Source organism: Capricornis sumatraensis, chromosome 2, assembly GCF_032405125.1.
Source record: "Capricornis sumatraensis isolate serow.1 chromosome 2, serow.2, whole genome shotgun sequence".
Taxonomy (NCBI): Eukaryota; Metazoa; Chordata; class Mammalia; order Artiodactyla; family Bovidae; genus Capricornis; species Capricornis sumatraensis.
In genome coordinates, this window is record NC_091070.1 from 64,571,068 (window position 1) to 64,595,424 (window position 24,357).

General features: G+C 40.0%; 1 protein-coding gene across 1 annotated transcript in view; it reads left to right on the top strand.

Annotated features, from left to right (window-relative positions):
* Nucleotides 1-16,684, top strand: part of TTBK2 (tau tubulin kinase 2) — an 88,557-nt gene extending 71,873 nt beyond the window's left edge. The window contains exons 12-14 of the mRNA XM_068966496.1: nucleotides 1,583-2,171; nucleotides 12,414-13,684; nucleotides 16,222-16,684. Coding sequence (XP_068822597.1) covers nucleotides 1,583-2,171; nucleotides 12,414-13,684; nucleotides 16,222-16,684 — 2,323 coding nt within the window. The remainder of the gene's footprint in view (nucleotides 1-1,582; nucleotides 2,172-12,413; nucleotides 13,685-16,221) is intronic.
* Nucleotides 16,685-24,357: the final 7,673 nt, after the last annotated feature.

The following is a 24,357-nucleotide window of genomic DNA, read 5'->3' on the forward strand; positions in this document are numbered from 1 at the left end:
TTGTTCCCAGTCCTGTAACGTAGAGCCTTTGGCCATGGGAGCTGGTAACTTCCTAAGACTAGGTAGGAATTAAATGAACATTTTGAAGTGGCTTTGTTTGGAAGGTGATCTCTCTTATTGGAATGGAGGAGTATAAGTTAGAGAGGGCCTAGGAAAGATGGCAATAGGCAAGAAGGTGGAAGAGTACATGAAACAGGGGAAAAAGTAATATATATACAAGTGATAGGCAGTTCAAGTCAATGAAAGCCTTCTATGAATAAATGCTATGGGAAAAAGAGATGTGATTGTTTATCGTTCTACCTAGACAAAAGGAAAGATGGAACTTCAGAGAGGTATATACATAGGTAACCACTGTTTGTAGTTCATGGTTATAAGGCCCATTATCTCCCTTTGTGATTAAAAAAAAAACTGAAACGAAACTTTGAAAAGAACTTCAGATATATTTTTGAATTGTAGAAGGCTTTAGCAATATTAAGACTTCAGTGGCTTTAGTAATACTAACATCCTTCAATATATATCCCTGGTGACTACTATCAGTAATGAAATATGAGGTTAGAAGTGCCATGTATTTGACTGACTAAGTAGTTATGGTGTCTGAAGACAGTTCAGCCACTGCTGGACTAGTCCAGTCTAGCTTCCATTTAAGCACTACTTCATAGCTGTGTATTCTTCACATGGTACTCATTCATTCTCACAGCTATGTGACGTAAGCTTGTGTGTACGGTGATGCGATCAAAAGGATGTGCTGAGGCAGTGTTTAAACATTTTCAGTTGTGCATGAGATTGAGAATAAAAAATAAAAGTGTGATAGGGATAAAAGCTTAGTTTGGGAAAGAATTAGTCTGACAAAAGAATGGAACTAAAAGAGGGTCCATGCTGAGGGAAGAGCTGAGAGACAAGACAGAGTCGAGAACAGAAGTACTCTGAGAAAATGAACTCAAGGCAAAACCTGGAATGAGTTGGGAACAGTGGAAGGAAGTAAAGCACCTGATTACAAAGGAGAGGAACAGGGTGTTGCTTCAACTGCTTCCCTGCAGGTGAGAGTGGTTCTCAGAAGCCAGTGCAACCAAATACCACCCGTCTCATTATTGCCTAGCCCTGTCTTTGGAAGAGTTTATTTGAACTAATGTACATTTATATACCTCTCTGAAGACAAAACAAGTTCAGAAAATATTTACCTGATGTATATTGACGTCCTCATTTCCTTTTTGTAGGGCCTCTGCTGAGGCAAAAGCCCCTGGTAAGTTTTCGCTCAGTCTCTCAGAGCAGAGAGAAGAGGGCAGTGTGATTGCCTTGGCAAAGCAAAGATGAAATGGATCACACGAGTCACCCTAGTTAACCTGGTTAAGATTTTCTCCTGCCTGGCAACAGGAGAGTCATCTTCCTCCCATGGGCTCTGTCTTTCAAAACAGGATTATGACAGGTGGGGAAGAGCAATATTAACTTGTGAAATGTTCCTAATGCTTTATCCATATTGTTTTCTCTCATCTCTTGGTAAATATTAGTTCTGTATAGAGCATATAGGTTATATAGTAAGTATTTTCTCTAGGACAAGTAAGTAACTTGTACTCATTTTCTTAAGCTTGGAGAAAATGCAGAAAGATCCCAGTGCAGGAAAAGAATCGACTCTCCCTGCTCTGCTTCATAAGCCTTGTGTTCCAGCTGTGTCCCGTGCAGACCACATCTGGCACTATGATGAAGAGTATCTTCCGGATGCTTCCAAGCCTGCCTCTGCCAACACTCCTGAGCAGGCAGACGGTGGTGGCAGCAATGGATTTGTAGCCGTTAACCTGAGCTCCTGCAAGCAGGAGGTTGATTCCAAAGAATGGGTGATTGTGGACAAGGAACAGGACCTTCAAGACTTTAGGACAAACGAGGCTTTAGGCCCTAAAACAACTGGAAGCCCTTCTGATGAGGAGCCCGAAGTCCTCCAAGTCTTAGAGGAGTCACCTCAAGATGACAAGTTCCAGTTGGGTCCTTGGGCAGAAAATGATCGTTTAAAGAAGGAAACCTCAGGTGTGGTGTTTGTGCTTTCTGGGGAGTGCCCTGCCACTGCTGCTTCAGAGCAATATATAGACAGGCTAGAACTCCAGGCTGGAGCTGCTAGTCAGTTTATTACAGTGACACCCACAAGTCCAATGGAAGCGCAAGCAGAAGGACCCCTTACAGCGGTAAGTTGTTTGCTCCTGTCATTTCTCTGTCATCCACTCAAGGTGCTATTAATAAAGGATTTATCAACTAAGATTTCTCAGTGGAGGCCTAAGTTTGGCACATGGGTGTAAGGGAATGGGGCTTCCCTGATAGCTAGCTCAGTTGGTAAAGAATCTGCCTGCAATGCAGGAGACCCCAGTTCAATTCCTGAGTCAAGATCCGCTGGAGAAGGGATAGGCTACCCACTCCAGTATTATTGGGCTTCCAACTTGTGGCTTCCATATTTGTGGCTCAGCTGGTAAAGAATCTGCCTGCAATGCAGGAGACCTGGGTTCGATCCCTGTGTTGGAAAGACCGCCACCCCACCCCACCCCCGCCTGGAGAAGGGAAAGGCTACCCACACTAGTATTCTGGCCTAGAGAATTCCATGAACTGTATAGTCCATGGGGTCTCAAAGTGTGGGACACAACTGAGCAGCTTTCACTTTCACTGTAAGGGAATGATGTCTGGACTAAGTTGTGTAGTCAATCTCTCAATGTGAAATTTCTCAAGTGTTTTCTGACAGGATAAGCAACCTAATATGTGAAATGTCATTATAACCTAATTTCAGAATAACAAAATTAGACCCCTAGAAGTGTCTATGTGTGTATATATAATAATGATTTTTTAAAATTTGTAATTATATAAATTTTTATATTTTATATGAAGGTGGCATATGTTTAACCATTCATGGTTTATACTTTATACCGTACACTGTTACTAGGTATCATCTTTTGTTTCTTCTACATAACATTCACCCAGAAATTCTTCGTATTTTACACTCCTTTTAAACAGTCGTTTTCCAACCTTTTTTCCACATTTAATTTTTATTTTGATAGTAGTTCTCCACCTTTAATGTCCATTGTTCACAAAATAGAGTCCCAGCCTCACTTCCGTAGCTTCTGCTTCAGGAGGTCTGGGAGAGTGAGAACCCAGGAATCTGCATTTTAACAAACAGTTGAAGATAAGTCTGATACAGGCCTTCAAAGGAACATTTTGAGGAAACTCGACTCTTTGCACTAAGTCTGGGCATTTAGACGGGGATACCTGTTACCCTGTTCTTATCAGTAAGCATTGGTGCCCTCTGACTACGTGAGACCCACGAAAGCTAGATCCAGAGGCAGTAAGGAACTGTATGCAAATCTCAGGCCAGAGCAGGTGTATCTGCTTAGATGGGTGGAGTACCAGGTTTCCTGAAATGCCACAATCATCTAGCAACCATCTCTTCCAGCTCACCTGTAACAGCATTGTTCCCCAAGCTGAAATGTTTTTGGTTAGAACAGAACTACACATGCAGGTGTAAGATACTAAGAAAAGGCAACAAAATTTGATTTTGTGTACAGCTCTGTAGGAATTTACCTGCGCTTCAAAATAGAGAAATAAATGCTTGTTTCTTTCTTCATCAGAGTTAGTCAGTCTTTCCTTCTTTACAAGTCATTAACTGCATAAAATGGCCTAGCCAAGGGAACAGGTTGGGCTGAAATCTGGCCCAGACTTTTCAGGCTGAACTGTGCATCTTTGTTTAGGGCTGTTTCCTCTTTGAGGGGCATCCTTTTCCAATTGTACAAAGGTACCTGTTGGCTAGAGGTGGATACTCTCTTCTCTGAATTTCTTTTTCCACAGCCCTCCCTGCTGCCTCTTTCCATTCATTCCCTCTTTCCACCTTGTCAGATTCAGTTTCTTCTTTTCTTTGACCCTTTTAGCTATATACTCACTTGCTCAAGTGTTTTTCCAACAGCATTCTGCTGTGCTTCCCTTTGTAGAGGCTTGCCTTGGTGCTCTTCCACCTGGTGTTTTTTACTCTCTCCCATCAATACTGTTCTGTCCATTAAAATTGTTCTCATGATTCTCTTAACACTATCTGCAATGTTTTCTCTATCAAGCTTTTGAAAGACTTGTATATTATATTTGATAGTATGCATTTGATCTCAGTTACAGATATCTTTAAATAAAAATCTTTTTCTTAACTGAAGGTCTCTTAAATACAAGCTGCATCAATTATACACTTATGTCTAAGGTGCTGAAACTTATCATTTCCTTCATTTTTGGGAGCTTGGGATAAAAATATATTTTGGTTCTTTTCTTGTGGCCTACATTCAGAGTTTACTTTTGCAAGCAGATAGTATTACTTCCCTAACTTAACTGCAGACATATTAAATAGGGAGTACTACCAGTTAGTCTCTCTAGATCTTCTGTAGCTTTGTTTATATGCTCTAGCTTAGAAAGTATGATAAAACACACTTTACCATTCTATCCGAATATTTTAAATTGACATATCCTGATGGGAAACAGTTTATATCTTTTTCATTCAAGCTTGCTTGTTTGTTATGATAATGTGAAAGGAAAATGTCCTGGTATCTTAAAATATGTAAGAACTATGAAAATAGGCAAGGCAGAGTTTATCTGTATTATAAATATAGCTAGCATATTAAATTAACTGATGACAACTTCAGCTCTCTTTAATTCTGTTTCTTAGCACAGATTTATGAACTTTGTGTAGGGCTTTCCTTATCCATACACATGAAACCACTAGTCATCACATAGCATGTATAAAATTTTTAGATAATATATTTTGAAAGATGGATAAATTTGCTAGATTGAAAAGAAATTGGTTTGGGGTTGTTTTTGGAAGTTAGATTTTTTCCCCATCAGGGTAAATGATTGTGAAGTTGAACACACTACTAATCATTTCTAAAAAGATGCTGAACAACCTAGATTTACAGGGAGCAAAATAAGACTAAGCTTTGGTTTATAGGAAAGATATTATGTTTTGATTAGCAAATGGAGAGGCAAAATTAAGCTGGCATGAATGACAAGTGTAGAGAAGGAGACCGAAATAACTGCTCTGAAAAAGGTCTGACTACTGGGCCAGAATGGCAGTGAGTCTAGGGAAGAGGGTGACCAGTTTCACGTGGTTTTGGGTGATCACTGTTGGTAGGGAGAAGTTGGACTTGGGTCTTCATATGGAAATGGAAGAGTTATTCCTTACAGAATATCATGGCGGATTGCACCACATGATCTCTTGGTTCTAGACAGTCCTTTAGAAAGACAGTGCTTCATTTTACTTTGCAAACAGTATAAATGTGACTGGAGAATAATAACACCACCTATATGTTACCTATTTCTATGTAACAAAGTACCCCAAATTTAGCTCAGTGTGTCTGACCCTTTGCAGCCCCATGGACTGTAGCACTCCAGGTTCTTCTGTCTGTGGGATTTTCCAGGCAGGAATACTGTTTAAACAATAGTTGTTATTTCACACCTTTTCTGAGGGTTGGGAGTACAGGAGTGGCTTAGGCTGTTAGGCCTGGCTCAGGGTTTCTCATGAGGTTGCTACCAAGCTCTTAGCCAGGAAAACCATCATATGGTTTGACTGGGCTGGGCAGATCCACTTCCAAGGCCATCCACATAGTTGTTCGCAGGCCTCAGTTCCTCACTGAGTGTTGGCCAGAGGCTTCAGTTCTTCACCACTCAGGCTTTCCATACTTAACATGGCAGCTGGCTTTTCCAGTGAGTGAGGAGAGAAAGAAACAGGGATGGGGGAGGCTTGGTGGTAGAGAAAACACCCTCCACCAAGGTAGAAGCCACACTGTCTTTTATAAGGGCGATCATCATTTCTGCCATATTCTATTAGTCACACAGACCAACCTTTCCTCATATCAGGGGACTGTAATATACTGAAGAACTTTACTCACTGACTTTTTTCTCAGACGTTGAGAAGAAGAAAGCAGGGGTTGGGGGTATAAAATAATGCACAAGAAGGGAGCAGGACAAGAAGAGTCACATAATTTTTTTGTAATCTGTCTGTCTGTCAGCATCTACTAAGAGGATTACTCTGACTGTGTTAAAGGAATTACTAATTCCAGTACTAGGAGATTCAGGTCAGCAGTTGATTACATTGCCTTAATTCTGTTCTTTTCAGTCCTTCAATTTATTAAGTGTCTGCTAAGTTCCAGATTTTATGCTATACCTTAGGGATAAACAATTGGTACCACCCTGTTAGGTTGACAGTGAAGACCTGAATCTTAACAGTTACCTTAAACCACATGAGATGATTGTGGTGGAGCTGTGTACACAAATGAGGATATAAATAAATCTGCCTAGGACAGGAGCATGCAGTGTTGGGTGTTTTTAATTATGTCTTATTTTCTGATTTTATTTACCATTGTTGTTTAGTCACTACATCACGTCTGACTGTTTGCGACCCTATGGACTGCAGCACACCAGGCTTCCCTGAGTGTCTCCCAGAGTTTGTTCAAACTCTTGTCCACTGAGTCAGTGATACCATCCAAGCATCTCATCCTCTGTTTCCCCGTTCTCCTCTTGCCCTCAGTCTTTCCCAGCATCAGGGTCTTTACCATGGTGAAGATACATTACTTTCAAAAACAAGAGAGCTATGAAGGATACATTTGCTGGAAGGAGATGCAGGGGTGTCAGGCAAAGATTGCAGAGTGTACAAAGGCACAGAGGCTTGAAACACCAGAATTCAGAGTATTTAAATAAGTAAGCCAGAATGGTAGGGCAAAGGAAGGAAGCTGAAGATGAGCTGCACAAGTAAGGTGATAAAGGACGTTGGCCTGCCCTGCTGAGGTATATGGGCTGCAGGACAAGAAACTGCCAGGTTTGAGGGAGGGGAGTAACATGGTCTTTGCGAGCCATGTAGAGAGAATGGCTGGGGCAGCAGCCAGTGAGGAGGCTTTGCAATTAGTTCAGTCAAATATGAGCGCTTGCATTGTGAATTGTGAAAATCTCAATGAAGATGTGAGAGACAGTTCGGTCATGCAGCTTACCTGAAATAGTAGCTTCATGTGACTTTTCCAGTGTCCACTGAATATTTGGAGCCCTTGTACACCTAGAGTGAGTATATTAAAGCTCACAGAGTTACTCAAAGTTTCCACTGAAAAGTGAATGAGCCATGTAATACGTTGACAGATGTAGACTTTAATATATTGAAAGGTAAAAAATTTTGGATTGATTGCCACCTGGTTGATTGCTTACGAGGTGGCTCTAGTGGTAAAGAACCTGCCTGCCAATGCAGGAGAAATAAGAGATGCAGGTTCAGTCCCTGGGTCGAGAAGATCCCCTGGAGGAGGACATGGCAACCCACTCCAGTATTCTTACCTGGAGAATCCCATGGACAGAGGAGCCTGGTGGGCTACAGTCCATGGGGCTGCAGAGTCAGACACGACTTGAAATGGAGTTTGTGGGAGTTGAATGCATGTGCATTAACTGGGGAGTAATGTCCTCTGTCTGACCATGGATTTCTATTTTTGATCTGGAAATGTGGGTCATTATAAGTATAGAAAAGTTTTGTTTCTATGAGTTTACATCTCTAGAATTATTTATACACACACATATATATATACACACATGATACATTATGTGTATTATATGTATATAGCTATGTTATATGTGTATATATATACACACATTTATATATATATGATAGTGTAATTTTATCTATGAACAGTCAGAAAAGACTAAAGACTGGGTGGACCAATTTGGGGAGTAAAAAAGCCCATTTGTGAATTATTCAAATGAAAGATTGGACTGTCACTTAGGAGAGGCTTCATGGAAGGAACCCAGGCATCAAGTGTTGATTGACTCATATGTTAACCTTCACTGAGCATCTGCTATGTGTCTGGTACAGCGCTCGGGGTCAAGAATCCAAAGCCCAGTGAATCTTCTTACTATTTAAGTATGATAGACGCCACGATAGAAACCTATAGGGCATGAAAGTTGGGGAGGGTTGGGCTCTATCCTGAAAGATATAGATACTGTATGAAGGGGCTTGAAAACTATTAAATCCTGTAGCCATGTGTGCGATACATAATTGTAGGCCAGCCAAGAAATACTTATTTCAATGTGTCTTTTCTGGGACTTCTAAAAAAACTTTTACTCACAGTTTTTGGCACTTGTGTAAAGTATTATATATAAAGATGCTTTAAACAAAAGAAGTCTACAGTGAAATTTGAATAGCCCAAAGAAATTTGAATGGTTAAAATTTAATTTCTTTAATAGACCTGGATTTGTTATTCTACAGTTATTCTTCCTGTAGTAGGAACCCATAAATTACGACCTCTGTCTCTTCTAAATTAGTTGTTAGGAAAACAAAATGAAATATAGATATTTCGTGTATACCACATTGCTTTCATTTGGAAGAGAGACAGTTTGGTATGGATGTTGAATTTACCACAGTTTTTATTATTTTAATAGCATTACTATCCTTGAATGAGAGGAAAGGAAAAGGATAATTTGTAAGTTAAAGTGCAAATAGTTGATTTGCAGTTTGTCTCTTGCTGTGTGGCCAGTTCTAAACATGGGGTAACTGTAAAATAATGAGGCTACTTTATCTGAACTAAAAAGTAGTGAGACTGATATTAGTCACACTCAGGACTAGGCATTAATAAAAATAAGAAAATATGAAATAAATGGAAAAGACTGAGGTCATTTTCTAGTTTTGTAGAAAGGTATACTGATATAATTAGAGAACAGAAGAAAGGAAATGTTTGAATTCATGCCTTAATGAAATGTTTGTGAATTAGAGAATTAAACCTTTAAAAGATACATATGGCTTACTGGCAGATCATTAATTTAGCCTATTTGTGGAATGTCCTGAGTATAGGAATTGCTTTTGTCTCTTTTTAGTCTAATGTTAAGGAAGCTGTTTTCATCTATACTTAGAATTAGCTTTCTTTATTTCTGCCTGCAGCTATTGATCTTTGGTTTTGCTCATCTTAATGTTTTGTGGATTTTTTTTGTTTTATTTTTCAGACTCAGTTTCCAAGACTTCATTTAAGAGTATGTAGTACAAGTCAGTAGGCTTTCCCTTTGAAAGAAGGACTTTCAAAATCCTAGAATCCTGGCCCTGCCTTTTTTTTTTACTGTATTTTTCTTCATTTGTGAAATTTGTGTTAGTAGAAGTACTCAATTAAAATACCAAGCAGGTATGAAATGGAATCAGTAAAAATGATTTTAGGAATATTTTATAAATTAAAGTGCAATATAAATATTATATGACAGTAATTTATGCAGTTTATCATAATTGCTCAGAATCTTTTCAAGAAAATTAATTCTTCTGTCTGGTGGTTCATATATCTTTTCTGTATACAAGATTATCACCTCTTTTGTCACACCATACATATATATACATATGTATCCTGAATTCAGATGAATTAAGCTCAAAAGTACATTGATTTCCTAACTTGAATCCTAGAAGACCAATGGAGAGTTACTTTAGTAAATAATACTGATTTCATTTTGGCTAATGTACTTGAAATTACATATAATAATGAAAAGACTTGGTTTATTTTGAATGTAAACGTAGTCATCTCCCTAGTTATTTGGTATTTAGTACCATTTCATATCTGCTTTTCTTATCACCATCACTCTCAGGTCTTAAAAAGTAATTTTTAAGAGGTCAGTTCAGTTCAGTCGCTCAGTCGTGTCGACTCTTTGTGACCCCATGAATCGCAGCACGCCAGACCTCGCTGTCCATCACCAACTCCCGGAGTTCACTCAGACTCAAGTCCATCGAGTCAGGGATGCCATCCAGCCATCTCATCCTCTGTCATCCCCTTCTCCTCCTGCCCCCAATCCCTCCCAGCATCAGAGTCTTTTCCACTGAGTCAACTCTTTGCATGAGGTGGCCAAAGTACTGGAGTTTCAGCGTTAGCATCATTCCTTTCGAAGAAATCCCAGGGCTGATCTCCTTCAGAATGGATTGGTTGGATCTCCTTGCAGTCCAAGGGACTCTCAAGAGTCTTCTCCAGTACCACGTTCAAAAGCATCAATTCTTCGGCACTCAGCCTTCTTCACAGTCCAACTCTCACATCCATACATGACCACAGGAAAAACCATATCCTTGACCAGATGGCCCTTAGTCACCCAAGTAATATCTCTGCTTTTGAATATGCTATCTAGGTTGGTCATAACTTTTCTTCCAAGGAGTAAGCATCTTTTAATTTCATGGCTGTAGTCACCATCTGCAGTAATTTTGGAGCCCCCCAAAATAAAGTCTGACACTGTTTCCACATCTATTTCCCGTGAAGTGATGGGACCAGATGCCATGATCTTTGTTTCCTGAATGTTGAGCTTGAAGCCAACATTTTCACTCTCCTCTTTCACTTTCATCAAGAGGCTTTTTAGTTCCTCTTCACTTTCTGCCATAAGGGTGGTGTCATCTGCATATCTGAGGTTATCGATAATTTCTCCCGGCAATCTTGATTCCAGCTTGTGCTTCTTCCAGTCCAGTGTTTCTCATGATGTAATCTGCATGTAAGTTAAATAAGCAGGGTGACAATATACAGCCTTGATGTACTCCGTTTCCTATTTGGAAGCAGTCTGTTGTTTCATGTCCAGTTCTAACTGTTGCTTCCTGACCTGCATACAGATTTCTCAAGAGGCAGGTCAGGTGGTCTGGTATTCCCATCTCTTTCAGAATTTCCCACAGTTTATTGTGATCCACACAGTCAAAGGCTTTGGCATAGTCAATAAAGCAGAAATAGATGTTTTTCTGGAACTCTCTTGCTTTTTTGATGATCCAGTGGATGTTGGCAATTTGATCTCTGGTTCCTCTGCCTTTTCTAAAACCAGCTTGAACATCAGGAAGTTCACAGTTCACGTAGTGCTGAAGCCTGGCTTGGAGAATTTTGAGAATTTTTAAGAGTAAATAACTATAAATTTTAGTTTCAAAATCATTTTAAAAAGTATTAGAAATTTGCCATCTGCCTTTAGTATAATGAAAGAGAGGTGCAGGTGTAAGGTGACTTCCTGAAGGGCGACAGCAGCAATAGCACTTGCTGCCTCTTTCCCAATCTCATTGCAGGTGTGGGCTTATCGGGAGGTCATGTCTGAACTCACCCTGTCTTGAATTAACCTGACAGAGCCTAGCAGGACACTGTTTCCATTTAGGAGCTATTCCAGGACATTAGTAAGGTGTTTTCTCCCTGGGCTGGGCTTAAGGCAAGCTTTGCACATTCTTAAACCTGACAGTATTCCTGACACACAGAGAAACAGATCTAAACAACTTAACTGACTCCAGCCAAATGGATTTCTTAAGTGTCACTGAACTAGAGGTGGGGTCTAAGTGAAATCTCCCGTTCATTCAGCTCCAAATTCATTTCACTTTAATTTCAGACCAATTTCCATAGTATTATTAGAGCTTAATGGGCTTCATTAAATGATCTGAATTACTTTCTCAAAAAGGCTTTTTTCTTACCAGTTTATGTAGTTGACATTTTCTGCCTCCTTACACATTTTAATAAATGTGAAGATGTAGGTGTCCTTAAGAAAGGACATTCTTACTAAATATTGAAACTTATTCATATAGAATTGAAATGACCTCTGTAGAAGGATGGTAGAATTTCATTTTATCATAAACTTGACCTTAAGAAAAATTAAATAAGATACAAAACATTGGTAACATCTTCATGTTTGCTTATAGGAAAATATCAGTAATATTGATTGGCGGAATTTATGGGTACAATAAATGCATGTGAATTTGGAGTTTTTCAACTTAAAATAATTTCCTAATAATTTTTCCTTAGGATCCTGTATCTGGATTCTGGCAGGAAATAGCTGGGACACTCAAAGGGACTTGGAGAAAATTTAATGAAAGGACCTTTTTACAGATGTGTGGGTAGAGTTTGAGAGAGCCAATGGGAACAGAAATAGAGGGAGCCATTCAATTTTCTGAGTCCTGAAAGAGAAGGAAGAGGGCAGTTAGCAGAACCTGGAAAGGGTCATATCTATAGGAGAGGGTCCCCCGTAAAAGAAGCTGTGGCCAGGAGTGTTAGAATGTACCACCAAAGCTGCAGTCCCTCAGGAGGAAGCCAGGAGAAGTAACATCCAGATCTTTCTCGCCTCCAATTCTCTCATCCTCTGTTGGTGCTGCCCATTGGGCAAACACAACCAGAAATCAGAAGACAAGGGAGCCTGGACAGTGCAGGCAATAGAAGTCACTCTTCAGAGCACGGAGCAGGCTGAAGAAAGGGCAGAGATGAGCTTAGAGGAAGGCTACCCTGTACAGTTTCCGAGCAAGGGAACATGAGTACCATGCATTTGTATTCAGAATTATTCACTTGAAGCATGAGTTGGGCAAATCCAGTTGGGATCTGTGTTCCTCTTAGAAAAAATTAGAATTTGAGCTGTCAGGTCTCAACTCATGGATCATTTATAATTCCACATGATTGCATTTAACTTTTTTTCTCCTCTCTCTCCAGATTACAATTCCAAGACCTTCTGTGGCATCTACACAGTCGACTTCAGGAAGTTTTCATTATGGTCAGCAGCCAGAAAAGAAAGACCCTCATACCATTGAGCCTACTGTGGAACTTTACTCTCCAAGGGAGAACTTCTCTGGCTTGGTGGTGATAGAGGGTGAACCTCCTAGTGGAGGAAGCAGAACAGACTTGGGGCTTCAGATAGATCATATTGGTCATGACGTGTTACCCAATATTAGAGAGTATGACAGATCCCAAGACCTGGGACCAAAAGACCTTCCTGACCATAACAGACTGGCTATGAGAGAATTTGAGGACCTCCCTAGGGAATTGGAAGAGAAAAGCATTGTTGTAGGGTCAGATAATGAAGAGGAGAAATTAAGTAAAAGGCAGCATTATATTGAGATCTCCCCTCTCCCAGGAGACTTGGTAACAATGGAAAGGGATCACTCAGCTACTACTGAACCTCTTGATGTGACAAAGACACAGACTTTTAGTGTGGTGCCAAATCAAGACAGAAATCAGGAGATGACACTTCTGGCAGTTGGACCTTCAGAAGTATCTCCACGAGTTATTGACCCGTATGTTGAAGAGCAGATAGGCCAGGTGGCAGCAATGCAAAAAAGTAAGATATCTAAGGAGGATGACATCAAGGGTGAAGACTTGCCCAATCATTCTGGAGACCTCTCTACTTTTTTGCACCAAGACGGTAAGAGAGAGAAAATAGCCCCTAGAAATGGAGAGCTATTTAATCCTGTTTCAGAGAGTGAACACTGTCCCCCATCCCGGAAGGATGTGGTTAGGTCATCCTTTGTAACTAGACACAGCCGAATCCCTGTTCTAGCACAAGAGATAGACTCAACTTTTGACTCATCCTCTCCAGTCTCTGCAAAAGAAAAGCTCCTCCAAAAGAAAGCTTGCCAGCCAGACCTCGTCAAGCTCCTGGTGGAGAAAAGGCAACTCAGGTCTCTCCTTGGGGACCTCTCAAGTGCCTCTGATAAACTGCTAGAGGAGAGATTAACCGCTGTTCCTGCTCCCTTTTCCGAGGAGGAAGTCTTCACCCCCTTTTCAAGACTGGCTGCAGACTCACACCTGAGCAGGTCAGCTGAAGACAGCTTCCTGGCACCCATCATCTCCCAGTCCAGAAAGAGCAAAATTCCAAGACCAGTTTCATGGGTCAACACAGATCAAGTCAATAGCTCAGCTCCATCTCAGTTCTTGCCTCGGCCACCACCCGGAAAACCACCTGTGAGGCCTGGAGTAGAAGCCAGGTAATGCTGTGTCCTCACCTTTGTTAACTGTGCAGCATGATTTCCGTGTCTGCTTGATTATGTCAGAGGTTTCATTTCTTCATTGCCTGCTTCTGATCATCTACTTCCTTCCCTGTCTTTCCCAAGCTGTACAGCACAGTGTACCTGAAGTGTTCAATTTGATCCCAGTTAATTCTTAGCTCTCCCACTTTCTAGTAGTATGAACCCAAATTTCCTTATCTGAAAGATGGGTAAAACATTTGCTTAATTTTTTGGGGAGGAGGAAATCTGGTAGCATATGTCAAGAACTTTGTTTAGTGCTTATAGCATGCGACAAAGGTTCTCTTCCCCAGTCCATTTTAATGAGATAGTTGGTAATTTTCTAGTTTTGTCTAATCAGAATCCCGTTATAACAGATGTCATTATGATGTCAAGTTCTAGGGAAGAATACTTGTCTATAATTTGACGAATGGATCCTGGTAACAGTTATATTTATCTGATATATTTATCTGATGATAATGAATTAAATTTAAAAAATCCTATAGGGAGTTTCCCTACATCTGATGATATATACAAGCATACATAATAAAGATATTGCCTTAATGTCTACTGTATGGTATGCTTGTTTATTGAAATATTCTTATTTGTAGTTGACCAGGGAGTGATTTTATTTTGAAGAGGGGAAAATAATTGGGAAGTAATAAACCAATTAAGAGTGCTTTCCTTGGAGCCATTACTCACTTTTCACAAAGTAGAATGGTCTAAACCCTTGGAGAAGAAAGTGAAAGGATAGTCTTTTAACAAAAGCAAAGTGAACATCAAAATAAATTTACATGAAAATTATAGCCTGTTTTAGATAACACAATAGGCCTCCATCTGTTACAAAGATTTCTGAAGTATATTAAAGTGAGGTTCTATCTGTATCATTACTCAGCAGAAGTTGTTATCCTTACTAAAGTTCAGTTTTGACTTGCCTTAGGGTTTCTTTCAGGTTCGAAGGTAAACATTGGACTTGAAATGACCATGGGACTAAACTTCAACAGGAAAAACGGTGATGAATAAGCAGCAGTCATTTAGCTGAGACATTTTAAAAAGATGATTCCATGAACAGTATTCACACATCGCCCGCTTCTCTTTTGCTTGGCATCTGTGCTTAATAGAGATAGAATATCTATGGCTTGAGCTGCTTTGGACTGCAGCTCAAGTCCAAATCTTAATTATCATCTACTATTTAGAACTTTGCATGTCCCTTAGAAGAACGAACTTGGTAACTTGATAACAAAGCCAAACATGTGGCATTGTGTCAGATACTACACAGCTGACCAGCCTGAAACTCGGGGAATTCAGTGGGAACTCAGCTTTCCCACACAGGTTCTGGCACAGAGGCATTGTCTTACTCCATTCTTCTAGTTTTACTATAAGATCCATGAAGTTAGGCTTAACCAGAATGAATTCCTGTCATTTGTCAGTATAGGTAGATGATGGGGAAGAAAGAGGAGAGAAAATTTAGAGGAAAAAAAAAACAGTAACTTGTTCTGACCCATGATGGTGATGTGGCTATATATGTCCCCTGCATCCTGAGGTGCCTATACAACTTAGAAGTTTTTCTGGTTCCTTCTGTAAGGAGTGGCATGTCAGCAGTTTGAGGTTTAAATTCTTAGACTGAATGGATTTTAGATAGGCCAAGACAGAAAGACATTTAGGGCAGAGGAGACATGCTATTCATATGAATTTTTTTTTTATTTGGAATTTTGGGCCCAAGCTTGGTTGCCAGTAAGAGAGGCAATCAGTCCCCAAACCCAGCTCTCCTGAATCACAGGCTGTTGTGAGGGGCAGAAACTGAGCTATTGTGAGGGGCAGAAACTGAGGCCCAGAGAAACCAGTGACTATTCTTTTCTTTTGGAAATTATTAAAGAAGTTGAAATATATTTTTATCTGCAGTTCCTGGTATTGGTGAGTATAGTTGGTGTTGAAGACATATTGTAGAGTTTAATGTTTGCATAAGTACATGTAGAATTCCTGTCCTAGAAGCCTTAAACAAAATAGTTTACTCTCTCTCATGTGCTAACATGCTAGAGACATTTCATTAAGTAAATCCTGAAATGGGAAGAGCTAATGTGCTCTAAGAGGAAGGGGACCAACAACATGTAGTGTTTCTGGATGGCAGACATCCAGTTAAGTACTTTACAGCACTTGACTGCTCAGTAACCCTGTGAGATAATATTCACATTCAAACCTGGGAGAGGTTAAGTAACTTGTCCAGGGTTTATACAACTGATACATGGAAGAGTAACTCTGCATCCTCTGTTTCCTGATTTGGACTCACATCATACATATTACATATTGGAGAAGGAAATGGCAACCCACTCCAGTATTCTTGCCTGGAGAATCCCATGGACAAAGGAGCCTGGTGGGCTACAGTCCATGGGGTCACAGAGTCGGACACGACTGAGCGACTAACACACACACACATACATATTATGACTGGGGACACTGTGACTTTCTAGTCTCAACTGAAGTGAATTAAAATGAAACTAATTATTCTCTGTTCTTTTAAGGCTCCGCAGATACAAAGTCCTAGGGAGTAGCAATTCTGACTCAGACCTTTTCTCCCGCCTGGCCCAAATTCTTCAAAATGGATCTCAGAAACCCCGGAGCACTACGCAGTGCAAGAGTCCAGGAACCCCTCACAATCCAAAAACACCACCCAAGAGTCCAGTTGTCCCTCGCAGGAGCCCCAGTGCCTCTCCTCGAAGCTCTTCCTTGCCTCGCACATCCAGTTCCTCACCATCTCGGGCTGGACGGCCCCACCATGACCAGAGGAGTTCATCCCCACATCTGGGGAGAAGCAAGTCACCTCCCAGCCACTCGGGATCTTCCTCCTCCAGGAGGTCCTGCCAACAGGAGCATTGCAAACCCAGCAAGAATGGCCTGAAAGGATCCGGCAGCTTCCACCACCACTCAGCCAGCGCTAAAGCCCCGCCAGGGAAGAGTAAGTCAGCCAGTAAACTCAGCAGATAGGAGCTGGGCCGCGTCTCTCTGAAAGGTGTGCGATCTTCCTCCTAAATCTGATGCATGTGTGTCCCTGTACTGTCTGTTTAAAAAAGAAAAAAAATCAGTGTTGATCTTTTCTCACAAAAGAAAGTAACATGATAAATTATTTATAAGAAGATATAAATATATGATAAGAAATTACCTAAGGCAAGCAGCAAGCAGATCAGGAATCAGTGTCTTTGCATAGGAAGGGGCCATCCAGCGAAATTGAAGGAGGTGAAACTGGTTAAATGAGCTCTCAGTTTTTAGATTCCTTCCAAACAAAAATGTTGAAGGTAGGTGGTAGACTGGGATTTTAAGGGGTATGGCCTGCTTTTTTTTAAGGCTCTACTCAAAGATTATATAGCAAAAGTGAAACTTCTAGTATTTGCTTTCCAAGCTTCCCAACCTTGGAGAGTCAAATTTTAAGTCCAATATTAAGAGTATGTGGGAAGTGTGTGCTGGGGAGCCAGTGCTTGGATACGTTGGGCTGGTGTGTTTATCTAATGTATTGAGAGTTCACACCTTTACTTTGAGTCATTCCTAGTACCCTCCTTGGATTTCACATTTTTTAAAGTTAGTGTTTGCCCCGATCCAGTCTCTCTTATTTTAACACATTCTAATATGCTTTTAGCAGCACATGCTAAGAATTTAAAATCCAATTATTTTTAATCTCCTAATATTTATCTTTGGAGCAACAGTTCTTAGTATATTTTTATTGTGAAAAATAACTGGTGAAACTTAGGTAAAGGAAGGAAAAGTCTAAATAGAACTACTTTGCAGGCTTTAGTGCTTTAGGGAGAGGGACAGAGTGTAGAGTAATACTCTTCGAGATAGAAGAACCCTCTTCCCTCTGTTGTTTCCTCCTTGTGGAAGGAACACTGACCAGAGTAGCAGACCTTGCTTCCTTACACATTCTAGGTACCAGCTGTTTCTACTGTCAGCCTCCAAGACAGTACCAGGAAAGGACATCACTGTGGAATGTGACTTTATGCTTTCAGAGCTTTAGAAAGAAACACAGGAAGAAATTAGGTACTATGAGGCTTAAAATGATCAAACTTTGTATTTTATATGTTTAGCCAATAAGGAATGAGTACCTGAGGAAATAAATTTAGGGTCAGTATTTAGCTTTTAAGGTTTTATTACCTGCTTCTCCTGTGTTTTAGTTTGAATATTTGGGCTTCTTGACCTGATTTACACTTAATTTATAAAGCCGTAAGGAGGATCATATTTGTTCAGATCTCACTCTTTGCTAAGAGGAATCAATCAAAGTTACGTTAGGCTAGATTTTTAAAATGAGCTCTTTTATACTTTGTAGTTTTTGTGTTGTAAAGACCTCATTAAGGTCAGGTAAATTGGTCTGCTTGCTGTTGAAATCTGCCTTCTAGCAAACATCTGTGTTTTCGCTTTGACCTTGTGTTTGCTGCCAAACCTAATATGGTTGAATTGGAAAACAGAAAAAGAAAGATATTTCCTCACCAAGTGAACATATTCTAATGCTGCATCAAAGCTGCCCTGAAGCTGCACTGACTGAACTTTTCTTGTTCTCTCTATCTGTGTCGAGCTTTTTGAAAAAAACAAACAAAAAACTCAAAACACTACTAAGGCATATATGGTCTCCCATAAGAAATGTAGCATAATGTGGAATCTTAATTTCTCTCCAGTTTCAAGACTACAGAGGAATGCAGTAGATAAGACATATTTGCTGTTTAACTAAAGCCACTGTAACATTGGAAGACCAATCCTTCTGTATTATATTGTATAATAGTTGCTAAAACACTACTTGCATGTCTTCATGGTAAATTATATAAATATTTATAAATATATAGAGAAACTTATGCTTATATAAACTCCTTCTTTCTCATTCTCCATTTGTAATTTCAAGGTCACAGATGGTGAGATTGCTTTTTACTGTGTGCCTCGTGTACACTTGGGCCTTGCCTGTCTTCATCTCTGAAAATCTGTTCTTGGCATGTGACACTTCAGATTCTTTTTGCCTTCCTTGTATATAGTGCAAAGGTTGGCAGTCTTTAACAGGCCAAGATAGGTTATTTAATTTTCATTTTTAAAAAATTTTAATAGGGGAAAAAGTACTAGGACAGCTTGTAATACTGATTGAGAGGTTTGTCATGTTAATCCTATGGTTAGAGTGGATAAACTGGGTTGATAATCATGGGTCTGCTATAAATAGATTTTTTTTTTAATCTCTTAAAAAATTACCATTCTGCTTTCCTCTTTTCATCTCACTTTGTCAGGGGCGGGGTGGAGGTAAGAAGTAATCTGTAATTAAGAAATTATCTTGTTTTTCCTGTTGTATTAGCAAAATTGTGCTAAAAGTAGCCAGCTTTAAATCCTGACCCCTCTAATCAGAAATGTGTTTGTGGTAACTATTCGAAAAACTGATGAGGCTGCAAACTGTATGAAGTGTGCTATTTTATTTCTTACGGGCACTTCTCTGCTAGAAGTTAAACCTGATAGTAATGACAACATGGCAGCTGAATGTTTTCTCTCTTTCTTGAGTCCTTCCGTTTTTCTCCCAACTTTTCCACTGTGTTGCCCCTTTTCCTAAATGGCGATGACAAACTCAAGATCCAGAGAGAGAAAACTTTGCTATGTAAGAATGTTTTATTTTGCACATAGAAAGAGAGTTAACCAAAGATATTTCTGCTCAGACACTTTCAAAAAAGACTAATTATATCTCATGTATCAATATATCCACTTAAAAGGACTGTCTTGTATAGTGATTTACTCTGCCTTTTTTTAAAAAAAAAAAAAAACCTCTATGGTTTTAGATGTCTTGGGCTAAAAAGAGAAGTTGGCAGCCCTGAGCAAAGCACTTTTGGCACAAGGGTTTTTGTTTTTGTTTTTATTTCTGTATGATACAGAAAATGAATTGGGTTTTGTTGTTATTGTTCTTGTTAAATTTATTATTTGTTTTAGTGGTGGCATATTTCACATTTCAGTGACATAGGTCACCCAAGTAATTCTGAACCAGTTTGGTTATTCTAAAATGAGGGACTTGGCTATCCTTTAAAGTCAAGCCAAACTATATTAATAGTAGTATGGGGAAGAAGTTAAAATTACCTTTTGAAAACCAAGTGCCTCCTAGATTCTCCTATCACAACAAAATGGTTAGTTACCTTGTCACACTTGCCCTTACCCTCCCTTGTCCAGTCTCTGGAATTACTTGGGTGGAGCAGAAGATGAAATTAGCCATAGCTCAGTCTATTTAGGTAGCTTACTCCTAAATTATGCTGCCAAATCTCCAGGGTGTATAGATTGTTTGAAATATTAAAATTCCACACAGCAGTCTTTTGCACAGCTTAAAGGCATTTAACTTTAACGTATAGTGAACAAAGAATGAAAATTGGGTCATATCAAATTTAACTGTAAAGCACAGATTATAAACATGCTTGAATGGTGAGTCTTAAATAGACACTGTTGCTCTCAACTATGGTGTGCAGGCTGGCCTTGCTGACAGCAGCATAGTTACATTCTGTTTTTAAGTTGCATGTTATGAAGTGAAACTTTTTTTTTAAGGTGCAAGTTAATCAAGTCCTAAATAACTAGCAAAATGGTAATTGAGACCCACTGTTGCCATTATCTACTCTGTATTGTTTGCTTTGAAACACTAAACAAATCTCAGCTGCTTACTAATCCAGTGGACTAGGGTGCAGTATCTCTCTCTGTATCACTCTTAGCCACTACACGAACTTGAGGTTCTTCTGTAACCATCAGAGATTCTTTCCAGGCCACAGATTTTTATGTGAATGGTTCTATGGTTATATTTAATTGACAAGGAAAAATGTTGGTGCATGTTTTATAAACCCAGACACAGATAGTTAAAAACATAACTAGTTTTTATATATCCAATAGCTTTGAATTAAAAACAGATGCTTCTTCCCTCAAGAGCAGAGGATTCTTTGTTCTAGGAACTACATTCTTAATCTAACATTAGAATTGGTGATAGGAGAAAAAGGATCCAGAATTCAGAATTTAGTGACTTAAGGGAAAAATGCATCTTACTTTGGCTACTTGAAAACACATTTATTGTAGATAAGTCTAGATTTAGCCTTGAAGGTCAAAATTTTCACATTTTAAAACTTTTTCATTCCTTGATATCAAAGCGTGACATATGTTAGGGAACTATTTCTTTTGTCATCTTTATATGTTTTGGAATTAAGTTATATGCATTCACTGTTTTAAAATCTGCCCATTTCTGTTTATGTGTATTTGCCACACATGTGTTGGGACTTTGCCTAAAGGAGAGATATTTCAGCACCTGTATCACTGAGGAGATAAAATGGTTGATGACAACTGTGTTGTTTAATTTTCTTGAGTTTGGTACTATAGACAGTTGTTTGCAGAACATCATCTGTGTTCTAACAAAGTATTCAGGATTAAGGCATGTAACCACTGTGGTAGTCCTCACATGTCAGTATTTACCCAAGTTCAGAAATCACAGGTGCATATTTAGACCTTAACTTAGAGATGGGAACAAGAGGCAGTTCTGATCCACAGACCATACATGGGAAACCCCAGGTGGTTGTTAGGACGTCCCACTTCATCCAGTAGAACTCTGGTATAGAATTCAAAGATGTGGGAGTAGTGTGGAAACATATCATTGGATATTCTCCAGAGTTTGGCTGTCTCTCTGGAATCATGAGAAATTTAAGCCAGTTAGACTCAGGAGACTGCAGAATCTGTTGCCAGCACTGCTAGGGAGAACTGCAGGCAATAAATGGGGAATTCCTATAGTTCTTAGATAACTCCAGCAAATGGGACAAGGATCCCCCTATTGATTTAAAGGGAAATCTGGATGCTACACACCTCAAATTCTTGAAATGATTATATTATATTCTTGACCCATCAGTATATTTTCTAGTTCAGTTGTGGTTATCTGTTCCAAATTTTAAAACTAACATAATCTTGATGTTTAATTACTTCCCTTAGCAGATCCGAAAATCAGAGTATGTGACAAGATCAAAGTCACCTTGACCTGATACACAATCTTAAATAAAACACTAAAGAGCCACGTAAAAACCTTTACTCAGTAATGATTTGATGATTATTTCCATAGATTTTGCTGGATTCTTGGTCTTAAGGAGACATGTAAAGGAAGTAAGGTATTTTTCTTCATTGCCCTGTGAAACTTTAACAGGATTTGCCTCTTTAATTGAAGTGATAGTATGGGCACAGTGTATATCTCAGATGCTCTGGACCAGGGATTCTGGTTTCCTTGACCAAGAGAATAGGATTCCATGAGGCAGACCTTTGAGCCCATGTGACTATAGAACTTGCTGACATAATTTTACACACTAATGATAGGAAATTTTCTCTTTCTTTTCAGTAGTTTGTTTCATGTTGTGTACATAAGTGTTCACTCACGAAGTTAAAAACACTGGGTAAACCTAATTTTTATATAGACTACCCCTGCCATATATTCCTCCCCCCACCCCTTAAAATATACAGTTCAAATCCTTAAAAGTTCCTGTACGGCACTTCACCATCCCTGGGTGTTCTTCTCATCCCCAAGGGATAAACAAACCTACCAGAGTATATTTTAGGGATCAACACAGGGAAGGGAAAACCCTTGGGATTTTTTTCTTTCTAAACTATTCACCAGTTAGATAAATTAGTTCACTAATTCAGAAATACAAATAGAGGAAGCTAAAGGAAATATAACATGTACCACTGGGGCTCTGAAATTGGATTGTGTGAACTTGTGAACTGAGTAAAGAAAAGAACGGATGACAAAGGCTCGCGCTTCCTCACTTCTCATGCACAGTTCCTGGTTCCCCTCCTGACTCCTTTCCTAAAATAACCAAGTGCTGATGTCATTAGGTCATTTACTTACAAGTTTACAGCTTTTAGGAAAAAAGAGTTGAGAAGCACCTAATTTTGAATTAGATGTAAATCTTGAAAGTTTCTAACTATTGGCATCTTTTAAATCAGATGGAACCACAAACCAGAAGAATTCACTCATCGAACAAGACAAGTTAGAGTAATTTAACAGTTCCATAGTTTTCTCCCTTTCTTCTCTTCATGAAATCAGTGATGAGAAACTGCTCTTTGAAATACCTCCAAAGGTATTGTATTGTATCTCTTTCCCCTCCAAGCAGCCCTCTTTATGCATTTTTGCTCAGGCAACCAAGGACATAGAGTATTGGCAGAAACATGAGTGCTTTTGTATAGGCCATCTGTACATAAAAGTGTAATTATTTATTTAATTTTCCCATTTGTATCATATTAAAGCTTTGTACAGTGTTTTAAGTTCTGTTTTAAAATTATTTTGTATTTTATTTTTATAATCTAGTAATAAAATATTCATTCCGCATGCAAACTCTAGTTCTGTTTGTGTGATGGTTTGGATTTCAGAAGTGGGAAATATTTTTCTAATTTAATGGTTATTGAATGCACTGGAGGTCACAAGATCAACAGGGAGCAGAAAGTGTTCTATAAATGCAGTGCCACATCCAGAAGTGACCTAGAAAAAGCAGCGCTGGAAGAGAAACTAGGTATTCATTTTCCTCTGCAGACAACAACCACGGTTCACAGATGTGAGGAGAGGGTTCCCCATGTAATAAAATTGAAAGTGTTAAAAGCTCTGTTTCAACCCATCATTGTATCGCTGGTTGGAGGTATTTTTCCCTTCTCTGCAGGAAACGTCCCTGTATCACTGAAGTGATTTCTGCTTTCCAGCATCCCCTCTTTTTCGTTGTCCTTTGAACCAAGGGACCTCTCAGGAGGCTTTCACGCGGGCACTGCTTCACCCTTCCTGATTTGGTTTGGCCTGGAATGTTAGTGCCGTTTGTTTTTCTCAGCCCGGTGTCCCTTTCTTGAGTTCCCAGTGAGCAGCAACATCCAAAGAGGTGATTCTCGTATTTTTTGAAATAAGAAAAATTAAGAAATAACAAGCTATCAGAAACTAATCATGTGTATGCCTATTAACTGCAAAGTAGCTGAACTATTAACCTTGTGTAACGTATAAGGGGTAATAAAGACGGCGATTCTGTGTGCAGGGTGGCCTGGGGCACTTTTAAGGGTTGTGGGCTGAGGATCCTAAAAAGCCCCTCCGTCTTAAAGTCTTAAATGATCGATCAGTTGTTGGTGAGTGCTGGAAAACGAGTGGGCAGGGGATTGAAAACTCAGCTTTTGAGAAAAGCAAGGTCAAAATGAAGTTTAGCAAACTTTATCGTAACTTCTTTAGGGTAGTGACGATTGAATCTAGAAAACTTGAAAGAAAAGAATGTGCTTATCGTAGAAGACGTAGGCATCTTCTCCGAAGAATAGTTCACCTTTACGGTCCGGCCGCCCGCCCGGACCCTTGGTCTTCCCCGCCGCGTCCCCGAGTCCCGGCAGGTCACCCTCGGGCCAGGGCAGCCGGGGCCCGGCTTCACCGACAGCAATACGCTGCTCTTGGCGGGCCACCGGGCCTCTTGTCAGGAACCACGGACCCAGCCAAGGCCTTGAGCCAAGGCCCAAGCCGAGCCTCAGTGCGGGGAAGCCCCGCCGTCGGCGGCGGCGGCCCCGGTCCCGCCCCTGGCCCTGCCCCTCCGCCCCGCGGCCCAACGGTCGCCCAGCGGCGCCGGCCCCGCCCTTCCCAGGGCGCCCGTGGCGCGCCGGCGCCTGCGCAGTCGCCTCAGAGCGCCCTGACCGGG